Source organism: Corapipo altera, unplaced genomic scaffold, assembly GCF_003945725.1.
Source record: "Corapipo altera isolate COAL_440 unplaced genomic scaffold, ASM394572v1 1, whole genome shotgun sequence".
In the NCBI taxonomy this organism is placed as follows: domain Eukaryota; kingdom Metazoa; phylum Chordata; class Aves; order Passeriformes; family Pipridae; genus Corapipo; species Corapipo altera.
In genome coordinates this window covers 39,455,097-39,470,625 of record NW_020884873.1, presented here as the reverse complement: position 1 = coordinate 39,470,625, position 15,529 = coordinate 39,455,097, and the positions used below count along the sequence as shown (strand labels likewise).

At 38.6% G+C, this 15,529-nt stretch overlaps 1 protein-coding gene across 2 annotated transcripts; it reads right to left on the bottom strand.

Moving 5' to 3' along the window:
• Positions 1–7,330: 7,330 nt before the first annotated feature.
• LOC113959094 (arg8-vasotocin receptor-like) lies at positions 7,331–14,907 on the bottom strand. Of its 2 annotated transcripts, XM_027667870.1 has the most exons (5): positions 14,882–14,907; positions 11,945–12,182; positions 10,755–10,891; positions 9,365–9,377; positions 7,331–9,333 (listed from the first exon to the last, which is right to left on the bottom strand). In XM_027667870.1, exons 1-5 carry the CDS (start codon positions 14,888–14,890, stop codon positions 9,236–9,238), a joined length of 495 nt encoding a protein of 164 aa, XP_027523671.1. In that variant the 5' UTR covers positions 14,891–14,907; the 3' UTR covers positions 7,331–9,235. The 2 variants fall into 2 exon arrangements, with proteins under 2 accessions (XP_027523671.1, XP_027523662.1); XM_027667861.1 differs by lacking the exon at positions 14,882–14,907 and having other exon boundaries at positions 11,945–13,005.
• Between the last annotated feature and the right edge of the window lie 622 nt (positions 14,908–15,529).

The following is a 15,529-nucleotide window of genomic DNA, read 5'->3' as shown; positions in this document are numbered from 1 at the left end:
TATAAATATATTTACACTTATATTACAATTATATACAATTAAAATATATAAAATTTCACAAGGCAAAGGGAAGGGGAAGGGAAAGGGAACAAAACCAAAATAAAATAAAATATATATATATCCGAATCAGTAGCCCGAGATCTAGTAACTAAAGAGTTAGCAAAGAAATATCCCACCACTCTCCTTGGGACAATTGAGAGTCGCTCTGGGACGATCACCAGCAACCTCCACCTCCCAGGGTCGACAAGGCCTTACCAGGCCTCGCTCCCCAACACGGCAGACTCAACAGCAGGGAACCTGCACCTCCAAGCTGCTGGAAGGAAAGAGAGCGAAGGTCTTTTTTCCTTTCTTCTTATAGTCTGGCTTACGTAAAAATCGTAGGGAATACTGGGTAAATCTGGACCCTTCCTTGGTTACAAACTGGTCACCAAGGAAGGCCTAGCCCAAACCACCACAATCTAAAGATTGCAATTGGATATGTCTATCTTGTATTGGCCTCATTAGCCACCAGCGTGCCTGTAATAAATGTGGATAGAGCCTTCCTTAATCTTCGTTCGCGAAGCCTAGCCATGATGATGATGATGTCTAAAGATATGCATACGCACTTTGTTTCAAACCTTGGTTCAGATAATTTTTTTTTTTAATCAAGCCATTTTTCTGATTTATCTTGTTCACTGATGTACATAAAATACATGAAGCACTTTCCTCTGTGAGTGATCTTTCACATTCTGAGTGTACACCATACCTGACAGAGCACAGTCATACTGGGTCTGCGTGGCCACGTTTAGGTAGAAGAAAGCCTACAGGCATGGCTTCTGTGAGAAGCTTTTAGAAGCTTCCCCATGTCCAATGAAACCAGTGCCAGTGAGCTCCAAGATGGACCTGCCACTGGCCAGGATCATCAGCGAGGGTGGCAGCACCTCCAGGACAACAAAGTTTAAGTAGGAGGAAAAAAACCAGTGACCACATCCAGAGGAAAGGAGTGAGAATACATGAGATAAACAACCCTGCAGACTCCAGGGTCAGTGGAAGAGGGAGAGAAGATGCTCCAGGCATTGGAGCAGAGATTCCCCTACAGGCCTTGGTGCAGACCATGGTCAGGCAGGTCTTGCAGCCCATGGAGATCCTTGGTGGAGCAGAGATCAACCTGCAGCCCCTGGAGTACCCCATGACAGAGCAGGAGGATGCCCGAAGGAGGCTGTGACACTGTGGGAAGCCTATGCTGGAGCAGGCTCCTGGCAGAAGTGTAGTCCCATGGAGAGAGGAGCCCACACACAAGCAAGTTTGCTGGTGGGGTTTGTGACCCCGTGTGTGACGCACACAGGAGCAGGCTGTTCCTGAAAGACTGCTACCCAGTGGAAGATATCCATGCTGAAGCAGCCTGTGAAAACTGCAGCCTGTGGGAAGGATTCCTCAACAAATTAGAGGACTGGGAGTTCACCAATCATATGAGGTTCAACAAGGGAAAGTACGTATTCTACACCTGGGATGAGGCAACCCCAAATACACGTACAGACTGGGGAATGAGATGCCGGAAAGCAGTGTCGTGGAAAGGGACCTGGGGGTTCTTGTTGATGGCAAGTTGAATACGAGTCAGCAGTGCTCTGGCAGCCAGGAGAGCCAACCATGTCCTGGGGGGCATCAGGCAAAGCATCACCAGCCGGTCAAGCGAGGGGATTGTCCTGCTCTGCTCTGCACTGGTGTGGCCTCACCTTGAATATTGTGTGGCAGTTTTGGGCACCACAATGTAAGAAAGTTATTAAGCTGTTAGAGAACACCCAAAGGAGGGCAACAAAGGTGGTGAAGGGCTTTGAGGGGAAGCCGTATGAGGAGCGGCTGAGGGCACTTGGTGTGTTCAGCCTGGAGGAGACTGAGAGGAGACATTGCAGTCTACAACTTCCACTTGAGAGGAAGAGGAGGGGCAGACACTGATCTCTTCTCTGTGGTGACCAGTGACAGGACCTGAGGGAATGGCCTGAAGTTGTCAGGGGAGGTTTAGGTTGGATATTAGAAAAAGGTTTTTCATCCACAGGGTGATTGAGCACTGGAACAGGTTCCCCAGGGAAGTGGTCACAGCACCAAGCCAGACAGAGTTCAAGTGTTTGATTGGTAATATGCTGAGTAAATTCTCCAAGTCAAGTCAGTTTTGCCCATGACAGTAATTGGTGAGTGATCTCTCCCTGTCCTTATCTCGACCCTCGAGCCTTTCATTCTATTTTCTCTTCACTGTCCAGATGAGCAGGGGAGTGATAGAGTGACTTGGGTGGGCACCTGGCAACCAGGTGGTGTCATTCCACTGCAACAGTGAAGTGAAAATGTTTTTGCCACTAATGAAAACTCTTCTAAAACACTTGCATTACCTTTTACTCCAGAGGAGTGAGACACTTTAAAATAACTAGAATTAATAACATTAATGTTCATTTTCAGAGTTCTGGGTCATTCCATGAAGAGCAGAATTTTAAAAAGCAGAGTTTAAACCAATTTTCAGATAGAATTTTCAGAATGATTTCTGTTCCATTTTTCCATTTTTATTATTATAAGGTAAATCATATTTGATAACAATGTGAAATTATACATTGCTAAAATATTAACTAAGAAGGTAAAGGATACACTACTATATTATAACATTTTTTAGCTACTTAGCATACTCACAATACATTTTTATAATGTTCAGTGCTAGAGAAATGTTAAAACTTCTAGAAAAAACAACAGTGCTTGCACAATTCCTTTCTTTTACAGACATAGAAATTTCATGAACAATTTGAATGCAGTTCAGTTCTGAGACTTTTGTCTGAATCAACTCTGCGTTTCCCTCCAGGACAAAAATGCATGCATAAACTTGTAATTGATTTCTCAACCTGAAGGCAGAGAAAGTATTTCAGCTCTGGAATGCAGTATAGAAAAAAACTCAGAGTATTACAATATGCACTTTGCATCAAATCACAAGATTAAATTTTAACGTATAAACACATCTATATCTGACATGGGTTTTTATTAAAAATTATTGACTTACCTTAGAAATTGATTTATAAAACAGTATTCTATAGCTTTCCTATGGGTAGTACTTTTGTGCCTCCAGATATTTTACAGATAGTGCACATAAAATACTTTATTTCTTTTGATCAAAGTCCCAAGTTAACTCTTTGTCTGATATCAATTATTTAATTCTATCTTGCAGCCTTGACAGAGCTTAAAATTCAGTAGGATTAGTCCAGTTCTATACTGATGATGTTCCTCTCATCTTCTCTGATTTACAGAAAAGAATCTTTAAAAAAGGAAAACCTGAAGCTACTGAATTAATAGATAAGTCAGCTATTCAATCAGTCTCGTTCCTTCATTTCAGTGACTGAAAATCTAATTTTTATTTCTCCAGGTAATTAATACAAAATTCAACTCCTTGTGGCATACAGTTGCTTAAATTGCAACTAAGATGAGCTTAACTGTCTCATTCTCATCAGAACAAAACCCCTATCATATGGTAACACCCTGCTCTTGTAGAGTCATTCAGGAGCTTCTACCAGAAGTATCAGACTCAGGTGACATTGTGGGGAAAGGAGTCAAAAGATAAAGATAACTACACATCTAGATGTTTCTAAGTTGCAGAGATGCAACTATGTGTTGTCTCCTCCTTTTATCCCTATAGAATAAGGAAGAGGTGGAGGTGAGGGGAGTGCTGGGCAGTAAAGCACCTCTGCCCTCTGGGTTCCTAAAACAGGCAGTGGCACCCCAGTAAGACTTGTCCACACAGTCACCAGTACCTGCTACGCAATGATGTCAACACTCGCTTTTAATGTGTTCATGCCCAGATGGGTATTTAGTGCACTATTTCATGACACAAAAAAAAAAAAAGCACAGAAAGTAAAGGATACGCCTGTGCTAATGCCTTCAATATGGACACCACCTGAGATAATTCTTAACTACTTTGCCTGTTTCTGTGCATATTTCCATGGGCAGATAGCCTTGTTAATAATACACACATCCAGTTCTGATCATCTGTTGCCACCACTGTTCACAACATAAACATAATATGCTTTAGCCATACAGTGTGCACCTTCAGTGCATATGCACTCTTAGTGCCATCTTACTCCTATTTGGGGAGCATTTGGGAGGGAAATTTCCTAAAGACTGTGTATATGCTGGGCATACCTCATCCATGATCCACAGGAGCAGCTGCAGAGCAGTCCTACGGCAGATCCATGGCATTAACTAGTTTATTATGCACATGCATACTGACATTCAAGCAGGAGTGAGGTGAGGATTGGTCTCTTTTCCCAGGTAGGAAGAAACGGGATCGCACAAAATGGCTTTAAGTTGTAGCAGGGGAAGTTTAGATTAGATATTAATAAAAAGCTGCTCCACTGAAAGGGTGGTCAGGCACTGGAAGAGGCTGCCCACAGAAGTGGTGGAATCACCATCCCTGGAAGTGTTCAAAAGGTGTGTGGATGTGGCACTTGGGGATACAGTTTAGTGGTGCACATGATGGTGCTGGGTTAATGTTTGGACTTGATGATCTTGCAGGTCTTTTCCAACCTTAACAATGTTATGAGTCTGTGATTCGAGAGCTCAAAGTGTTTGACTTTCCATGATATCATTCCTTTAACACAGTCTACATGAAAGGATCGTACAATCCAGTATTATTTCTCTGTGTAAATGGAAACAAAACAAGCCTAAATGCTACAGTAGTGTTTTTAACCCCATCTTTCACAGCAAATGCATTAAACTCCAAGACTCAGCACTCCCAGGTGCTGAGGAAAAAATAAGTATTTCTTTTCTGAGGTTTTTCTCACTTAATTTTTTGAGAAGATAGTTACATCTAAACACATATCACTTCAGAACATGAGATTGCATGATTCATATTCCTAATCAAGAAAGGATTAGGAATATGAATCATATTCCCAACAGACTGTAATTGGTATTAAATGTATCAATAAGCAGTGAGTTCACATCATGACTCTGCTTGCCAGAAGGCTTGTATTCTCCATGATGAAGTACAATTTTTCCCATCAGGAAGTCAAAAGCTGGAGCCACTCTGCATTAAAACATTTGAGGTCAGACATCTATTAACACATTTAGAGACATGGGCAAATATTTCAAATACACAGTGATAGCTGGTAGATAATTTATTTTTAGTATCTCTTCAAAGGTGGTGATATTGATAATAACTGAACTCAAGAATAAGCTAAGGAGTACCAGAGTACCCTCTTAAAGCAAAAAAAAAATTTAACACATACATAAGTGAAACGTACAAACATGAAATACTTTTTTAACGTTTCATGCCAAAATTCATCTTAAGGCACTTTCATGGAATTCAACACACAACAATATACTTGGAACCAAAGAATATATCTGTATCCTTTTAGATAAACAAATAGCAACATCGTATATAAAGTTTGCATTTGTGATTGAAATCATACCTTTTATATTATTTCAGCTTCAGAACTGGTATACATATGTCACACTGTGCCAAATCTGTGCTTTGTTTTAAAACTTATTGTAGGTTATATGCTGCTTTCTTTTAAATAATCATAATGATGACTATGATGGCAATGACAATGACAAAATATCAAGTCTTACTTGTGTCCAATACTTGTTACTATATCAATTGTCTTGAAAAGTCATTGTTGAGTTGTAAGAAGATGTCTCTCTAGTTTATCCAACTTCCCAACCATAGCCTCCAGAGATCTTCAACATCAAATGCTTTAATCTGGTATTTTTTCAGACTTCTTTTCCAAGTGGTATTGAAATGGTTCCTCCACGAAGGCCTACTGATTCCTGTGTTGTTCAGTCAGAATTCAGGAGATTTGTTGCTAAAATTTGGGTAATATACAATTTTAACATTTTTTGGTATACTGAAATGCATGCAAGAAACATAAATGCACAATTCTGAAGGTCTTTTAAAGTGTCAGTCATTATAGAAAAAAGCACTTGATGAATACAATAGCATTTGAATATGTTCGCACTGCATCTCTAGGACAACATCTGGATGGAAAGGCCTTTAGTTAGAGCTTCATTATCTTCAAAGTTCATTATGGAGATGGATGATAGACTATATTGGTTAAATGATTTGCTGTGATCTACTGGTGGAAAGCATATGCTTTGGACTGCTGTGCTGGCAAAAAAAAGAAGCAAAAGGGAGTGGTTGTGGCCACTTAGTTTTGCTCCTAAAGACCGAAGTGTAAAATAATGAAAATTTTACAGAGGGCTTTTAAAAATGCCCAGAATTTGCCCTCTTAATGAGATGACCTTCAGAAAGTCCTCAAGTGGCAATTGCAGGATCATCATACAAGCCTAAGGAAAAAACACAGCTTCTACCATTCTGTTTCAGAGAGGCAAAGTGAAGACAACCTGGCATACCTCGACAACAGATTAGGGCAGGTAGAATTTGGGAACTGGATTGTAGATCATGAGGTTCTACCTGGGGCTGTGAGAGCATAGAGGGGCCTGCTGCTGACACACATAGGATTGAAGAAGTAGGATTTGGAACAGCAGTTGGAGTTTTCATGTGGTAGCACAAATCACATCAGATTTTATCTCTGATTTTCTAACAGAGAGATTTCCTTTCAATTCAAACCTATATGGATCAACTATGGACCATCATATATGGATCATCCATAGAGAATAAATAAACCCTCTACTCCATAGAGAGTAACATTTGAACTGTTTGCAATCCTGTTTTGCTGCTTTATGAGCAGTATGTTTCATAATCATGGAGGTTTCCTGAAGATAGCCAAGGCATTCAGGACCAAACCTCTACCTTATGAAGTCAGAAAATGGCTCGCTTTCTTTTTCTTCTTTTTTCCCCCTCTAAGGAATCCAACCCAAACTGAATTTGCCTGAAAGAACTGAGTAGCTGGATCATCTTGCTCTGCCTTTTTCTGCTAATGCTACCCTTAAGCCTAGAATAGCTAAAATTTGCAACCTCTTGAAGATACTTTTGTCCTGGGCATGTGTTGGGGAAGTAGACAATACAGCCATGTCTGCCTCACAGAATAAACTCTGCTAGTTCCAGCTTTGATCTCCACATCACTCTGCCAGTCTTCCCCCAACAAGGCAGAGACAGGAGCAGTTTATTTGACTCAGTAACTGGTTCCTGTTGCTAGAACTAAATGACCAAAGTGAAATTGGCAGGACATTAGTTTGGCACCATCTTTGAAATTTGTCAGCATTATTTCATTGAAAGATTAAAAAGTTTATCTCACAACACATCTGGCTTCAGTATTCACCATTTACAAAAATGTGAACTGGGACTGACTATGCAAATGCAGCATACATACAAATACATCTATAGAACAACAGAAGTATCAAAATACACTGTTAAGACTGCAAAACACATGTTGAGATTTTCCTTTTATTCTACTAAGTTGATTTTTGTGAGTTTTTTTCTGTAATAAATCTATACCAAATCAATAGATTACATTGTCTTTGATTGTTCTTATCTGTACTGCAACACATAAAACAATAATTTTTAAGAAAGTATCTAATTCCTTTTATTGAACTGTGCCTTTCCCAACTGGCAATAAAACCCTGGAAAACAAAAAAAAAATCCCCACCCAGATAACCAGAAACCATATTGCAGTGCCAGCATCAACAACATAGCCATTCACTTCAAGAGTGGGAACTTGTACACTAGGTATTTTTCTACTCAGAAATTATTTGTGTGAGAAAATAGAATCTAGGCTTTGATAAGAAAGACTTTCATCTGATAACTGGATTTTTTCATTTTTATGGGCTTCCACAGTGCCTCCAGGGACTTGTACGTTTCAGTTTCTGATTCTCCAACATTGACTAAACACTCTGGACAGATTACACTGTTGTCCCACAGTCAGCTCTCTCTCTTAATGAGATAATCTAATACCTGTTGAAAATCTAAGTGACAGTAAATTGGAAAGATATAGTCCAAACAAGGAATCCAACTATAGAGGATAAGAAGTACACAAGATGTTCAAACTAAAACTTCAAAAAATACTGATGGTCAAATTTACAAATAGAAAAATTTTATTATAGTTTTAAATGTCTTTTCTTTGAGAAAAATTCTGTAAGGGGCACTCTACTAAGAAAAAAAAAAGAAAAAAAAAAAGAAAAGAAAAATGTTATCAAAATGAATTTTCCATCATTTGCAAATGAATTTTGACAGAAAATTGTGGGCCTGAACCAAACTCCCCACTGAGTGTGTCTGTCACTGCTGCCCATGGGGTAAGCAGGGCAGGTCATTTAGGATAATGAATTCATCCGAAAAATGCAGCCTAATTCATTTTGCTAAGAAAAAAAGCAGGAATACCTGTGTTCAAATACCTCCAGGCAGACTGAAACTAAAAATGTCCATAGCCTGTAGCTTGTACCATAATACAGTAACATTTATTTTTCTCCTTAACAGCAGAACTGATCTCAGGGGAAAGAAAATGAAAAAAATCAGAAAGAAAACACTTGAAAGACAAAAATATAATTGGTTTGAAAATTGCAAACAATAAACAACCATTACTGAATTTTAGAAGTTTTGACATTTCATTCAACACATGATCAAAATATCTGAAATATGGTCAGTTAATATTGTTCTCAGACTTTTAAAGAACATATTAAGCTACTGTTATTTAGGCTACCAGCTCTACCAAATTATTTATAAAGCCAGTAATAAATATATGAGCAATGCAGAAATATAAGTAGAAGTTACACTTTTTAACTTTAATTGGAGGCCAGAGCAGGTGGTGTCAAACAGCACAGCTTCACTGCAGTGTCTGAGCAGAATTGTGACTTCTGTCAGTTCTGGATCTGGCTGACTCTCGCACATTATTTCAATGCCTGTTTTTCTTGCAAATGAATGCCTTTGGAAGAGTTTTGCTGCAAATACAGTTGTACAGTGACAGGTAATTCCTTGCAACATTTCTGTTTACACCACCTTTCAACACTGCATGTTATACTGTGTAACCAACTGCAATTAACAGAGGTAGAAAACTAAAAATCCCACCATTAACCATCATATTCAGTCACAAGGGAAAACCTAACTGAGAGCTAATTGATTGAAAGCCTTAGAAAGTCAGTGAATGGCTGAATATAACAAATACCCTATCAATAGTATGGATTATAACTTTGATGTTCTTACCCCAGATAACGACACTGCCACTTGAGTTAGAGAATTGCTCCAACAAGGAATTTGTTGTGGGGTAGAATTAATAACTATTAACTAAAGAGTGGGGGAAAACACAAGAAAAAATATCAATTGCAATTTTTATAAGAGACTTCATAGACTCTTCCTATTCCTGTCTGGCTCTGGTACTGCCTTCGTCCACCTCCTTCTCTTCCTTCTTGCCTGAAATCCGTTCCTCTTGCCAGCTGGACTGGGACATTAGCTTTTCCCATCACAAAGGACAGCAGTATTTGGTCTAACAATACAGGGAATAGAAATCATAAAATATTCAGTCATATCAGCACAGATCAACCTGAAGAGTAACTATTCACTGTACAGCAGTACTTCTGATAATCTGATCAGTATTTAATTTAAATCAATATTTGAATATGATTTAAAGACAATTAAACCCCCACAATTTTATAGCTTTTCCACTGATATTTGAGACTGCTAGCACTCAGAAAAATTACATGTGAATAGCACTGCTGAAACATAGTATAATGTAGACAGACGATATGCAAGTGTCACCAAAGGTCTCTGGGAATGCAGCTCTATTCTCACCAGAAAGAGCCTTGCTAATATTCCTTCCATCCTCCTCTGATTAGATTGCAGACACTGAAAGGGAATAACTAGCTACCCGCATATAACACCCACAAACCAGCAAACAAACAGCATTTTTGAGATAAAAATAGGTAGATCTATTTTTACCATGAAGGGAAATAATTAAATTTGAACCTGAAGGAGTTCTAAGCACACTCAGCCAATAAATTGCATGCCAAACAGGTCTGAATACCAAATGAAAGTGTACACTCCTAACACCCATTTTTAGTTAAAGTATGTATATCCATGGGTACGAGGTGTAGGGAGGTGTCCAGTTAACTGCTTGCACATCAGGGAACGCATGGAAGATAAAATCCCATGGAGTGAAGCCAAAAATCTGGGCTGCTGCTATGCTGCTGATACCTGCCATCCACAATGGAATTTGAAACTGAAGCAGGTGTTGTGTAACAAGCACAACAAATTCTTTTTTTTTTTAATTATATTAAGTGGCTTGGCATTTTATAAATGTATATAAGGAATTGATTTAAACTAGTTACTATTAATAGCCGGCAAAAGATTTTTCTGACTCTGTGCTGCCCTTTTAAGATTTGTCAGACTGTTCCCCAATCAGACCACAATGATGAACAATTCGTTGTTCAATTTGAAAACATATTCAAGTTTAGTCATGTCAGGTTCCTTTACAATTATGTCTCAATTTGTTGGATCAGTTAGTTGCAAAATATTACTACTTAGAAATCCAGAATCACAGACCAGAAAGTACTTTTGGACACAAAACATCTAAGATGCTTTTTTTTTTAACTGATAAGACAGTGGTGATGGAAGCACTGAGTCTGGCTTGCACAACACAAAAACTTCATGTATATGCTACAGAACTGCAGAGAAATATATATTTGTGCAACAAAAGACAATTTTCCAGCTTCCTTATCCACAAAATAAGGGATGATCATAAAATATTGATATGTCTTACAAATAGAGGAAATGTAATAAAACATCAAAAAGTAGTCAGTATTTATGCAGAAGCACTGTTTTCCTCAGGGTCTCTGTCTACAAGGTGAATGCTCCCTGTGATCACCGATTCCTCTTGAGCTGAGGTATTCTCCACTTGCTTATTTGTGCAATATGGAATGTGTCCACAGAAATACATGTAAATCCATGGATTGGTGCAACTATTTAAATTGCCAAGGAGCATGATAATGGTGAATGCTGAACCTAGAATGAAAGAGTTAAAGGAATAAGAGAGTAAATAAATGCTTGTACAAATAAGAACCATTTTCACAGTCTGCTGCTTTCTGCTGTACTTATTCATATACTAAAGTTTATCTAATAGTAGAAAATTCACATTTTAATGCAGTTTGGAATTGCTGAAGATATGAAGCACACTTTATTGCGTGCATTTCAGAATTAAATAGTTCCATGTAGTTCTTTTTTGATGTAGCTGCATTAAATTTAAAAGCAATTACTAACCTTTTATACAAATACAGATAAATACAGATATAGATATATAAATGTATGTAGAATAAGACTCCAAGTCACACAGACAGCAATAATTCTTAAAACAAAGATCAGAAGATTTTTTTTATCAGACAAAGCTATTATCTTCTTTTTCTTTTGTTTTTTATCTCTGATTTCAGAATGGGTGAATTTATAGAGTCTGCCTTTCACAAAGAGGCAATAGCACAAGTTTGACAAGATTAATCTTGTTTACAACCTGGCGTTCTTTGATAACTCTCTCAGACTTGCTGTTTAGCTTTATAAACATCTGATTTACAACTTCCAGTGCTACAGTGGCTACTACAGAGATTTCATCAATATGATTTCAATATTAAAAAAAATCAGATGTCTTATAACACCCCTCTTCTATCCAGTAAATAAGAAATATTTATCTCATTCCTTTGGATAGTCAATTACTCCTTTTCATCTCAAAAATAAATACTAAATACAACCCAAATACCATTGCTATACTACCTAAAACCTCTAAAAGTCTGAGCCTTTGCTGAAGCACATGATACTTTTCACCCCACTCTTCATTAATCTTTAAGCTGTTAATCACACAAAACACACACATGGAGTTTTCATCACATAACACATGAAGTTCCCTGTACCTAATTAAATAAATGAGATAACCAGTCCAGAAATTTCTTTTTAATCCTACTCAAATGATCACAGTAACTTTTACACAAAAGCAAAGTGCAAACATAAAGGAATTGATGGCAATGTGCTAGCTTGCTATGCAGTTAGTAATGAGGATGGAGAGTATCTTACCTTCAGTCACGACACTGGGGAACCACACAGACCACAGCTGCGCAATGAAGAAAGGTGACCAACAGAGCACATATGCAACAACTGTCACCACTGTCATTTTTACTGTCTTGATCATAGCCTTTGAAATACAGTTCACACTGCTTGCTCGGGATGGCAGGACTTGCTTCTGATTTGTTGTTTCACATTCATTCTGTTTTTTCACATATATATTTCTTCTGATTATTTTGCAAATTTTAACCTGGCATGTGATAAGAATGGCTGAGGGAATGAAGAATATAACTACAAAAATCCAAGTCACATATGCCCTTGGGCCCCATGGTTGAATAAATTCACCCCAACATTCAAAGATACCTGGAGATATTTCAGTCTTAGAAAAGATAAATACCTGTGGTAGGCTAAGAATCAGTGCTATAAACCAGCTGGTGAAAATAGGGATGTTCCAGAGAGCTCTCTTCTTTTGGAATGTGACCATAGGGTAGCAAACTGCTTGATATCTGTCCACTGTCATGACCACTATCATATAAGTAGAGGCAAACATGCCTAGCAATTGTAGGTACTTGATAATTCTGCACAAGAAATCTGGCCCTATGAAAACATCTGTAATATCCCATATGAGTTGAGGCAGAACTTGAAAAAAGGCTACCACTAAATCAGCAATGCTGAGGTGAAGCATGAACACATACATCCTAGAGAGCTTCTTTCTTCTTCGCCACAGCACCAGTACGAGAATAAAATTGCCCACAGATGCTGTCAGAAATATGACCCCCAGTACAGCAATCTCTACTTGAGCTAATTGTTCATCTCTTTCTGGTCTTCCAACAGGACCTGACTGATTTGTCAAACTCGGGAATCTGTGAGAAGGACTCTCAGTCTGATATGTATTATCCTGCATAGGAAATGAAAAATTCTTCATAGTGCACAGAAGCTACTTACAGTAGCTGCCACTTACGACTCAGGTTGACAGCTGTGAAGCACCTGCTGGCAAACAAACCAGGCTGGCATTCGAGTTTCAGTGTATCTTCAAGCAAAACTCCTCCTGCTTGTGCAAACTAAAGCAGTGGGACCTGAATCTTGATGAAATTCTGTCTTGCTGGCGTGCACAAAGGCTTTATATAGGCTCCCAGCAGACAGAGCCTTATGTAATTGCAGAGCCCTCGGGTAGGCTGCAGGGACCACAGCCAATGGCAGACCGAGCCACACAATTGGGGGAAATATATAAATAAAAGGCAAACTTCAGAGGCTCAACATGATTCAATTACTCACTTCGGTCAAAACCCTAACTTGTAAACAGCTGTGGCCAAAGTCATCCTCAAATGACCTTACTCAGGAGACCTCTTGCAAGAATTTTTCTACGCAAACCAGAGGAGCATTCTTCAGCTGAACTGGGAGGAATGCTTATAAGTAGAAAAAAGTTGGGTCCCTGAGCTCAGGCGCATCGTAACTGCAGCTCTCCAGGCTCCTGGGGCACAACCACACCCTAAATGCAGCACAGACAAATAAATGCCTTTTTCCATAGCCCCTTTTTTTCTTTCTCTTTTTGGAGCCACCTGATTCTAAAATGAAAACTATTTGAACTGCCCTAAAAATAATCTTTTTATTTAAAGATGGGGTCAAGACTTAAAGGGTTTTTTCTCAGAAAAATGAAAAATAACACATGAAATAAATTACTTTTACTGGGACTCTGAGTCTACTGAGAATTAACAGAAAAATAAGTGAAAATTCAGTGGGAAATCCAACTGAGGAAAAGGTCTCTATGATGAAACAATTTCCAAGTGTATTTATTCTACTGTAGTGCTAAAAGCTGGGAGGTCATTTCTCAGTACCTAAACCTTCTTATTTTTGTGGCGCAACTTATATCATGACCACAGGAAATTCATTGTTCTTCAACCTTCCAGTATGACTTGCATATTGTTAGTCACAGATAAGAACAGCAATTTTGAATTAATTTCATTTTTTTCTCCCTCAGCCTTTCCCTCTTAATCACAAAAGAGAGATTTAATAAAATGAATTCATTTAAAATGAAAACAGATATTTGTATGCAATCTTATTTGAAGCTAGGGCACTCATATCTTTCTGGTTACAGTCAGGTCACTAGTAATTTGAAGTCTTTTTGAAGAGGAAACCAGTAAGGTTGAAAGTAATATCCATGCTCATAAAGAGTATATAATACTGCACCTAAACTGATAGATCACTGTGATCTTGACTATATTATAAGACCAGCTCAGGAAGCTCACAGACAGACTACTACCTCTTTGCCACTAAAGGTTTTCATGTATCAACAGACAGGTGAAGGGCAAAATTCATAAACAGGATGGTGAGGTAGACTAGAACAGTTTACAAAAACAATGTGATCTCTTTTCTCTCTCTCCCTCTTTCCCCCTTTCATAGCACCGCGGGATGGATGTTAACAGCTCATGCAAAGGTATGACTATGAGAACAGATAAGAGACAAGCTGAACAATCTCAGGAAACTTTTCCACCAACAGCAGCTATAAGTAGCTGTAATCCATACTTGGCTAAACACTGCTGCAGCTGCCTGAGTCTACAACGGCTTTTCTCTAAGACTGTTGCAAAGAGTATGAATCACAACCACTTAATCTAATATACCTGATAATTTGTTTTCCTAAATTAAAGCCTATTTGTAGTAAACTTGGATTCTTGAGGTTGTTTCCTTTTAGTTTCCCCCATCAGTTTGGAACCCCTCTCTTTTAGTGGGAAACAGGCATATCAAGATCATAAAGGAACAAATGGGTTTGTCTTAACCCTCATTCTCCCTTCACCCAGAAACTTGCAGAAGACCAATTGAACTGATCACAAATCATGAACCCCTGGCAATTCCGCTGACAGCAAACAGTGTGCTGTGGAGTAGGTGGGCTGATCTCAGGTTCTGTCTTCTGATGGAGACCGAGTTTCAGGCATGTACTCCAAAATTATTTACCTTGACCATCCAGACTCCATGAAATAATGAAAAGCCAGGTGGGATCTTTATTCTTCTAGCAGGATACAGACCAAATATGTACATCTATGCAGAGCTAGGTCTAAGTGGATTGAAATAGGAATACGTGAACAGAAAATTAAGCCCAGGGTCAGGCATGGAAAATAAACATGAATTTACATTTCATGATCTGAAAGATAATCAAGCAATTATGTGCAAGAAGACCAGAATATGCAACACAAGTCAATTCTGAGATACTATTGGAAGGCTAACCAGAATGTTATACCAGAAGCATACATTCGTACAATTTTTCACAATGCATAATGTATGGGTAGACATATATTTCAGGCAAAGGTGTTTTATCACCTAGAATCATTCAACAAGATCCATGGGAACATGCAACTCTTCCTAGGCCTACACACATACAGAGCAGCCCTGGTGTCTGGGCAGCAGCCCTGGTGTCAGACTCGAGCATGTGGACACAGGTTAAAGGGCAAGCACACTGAGAAACAAGTAGCCCTTGCCATGTTTATAAAAAGGGGGGTGGACCTGTTTGTACAAATTGTCCTAGTGGTGTAAGACTCTATCTTGTATATAATCAGTTCAGTGTATATTAATGGCTTCATAATTTTGGAATTGTGTCCTTTCAAT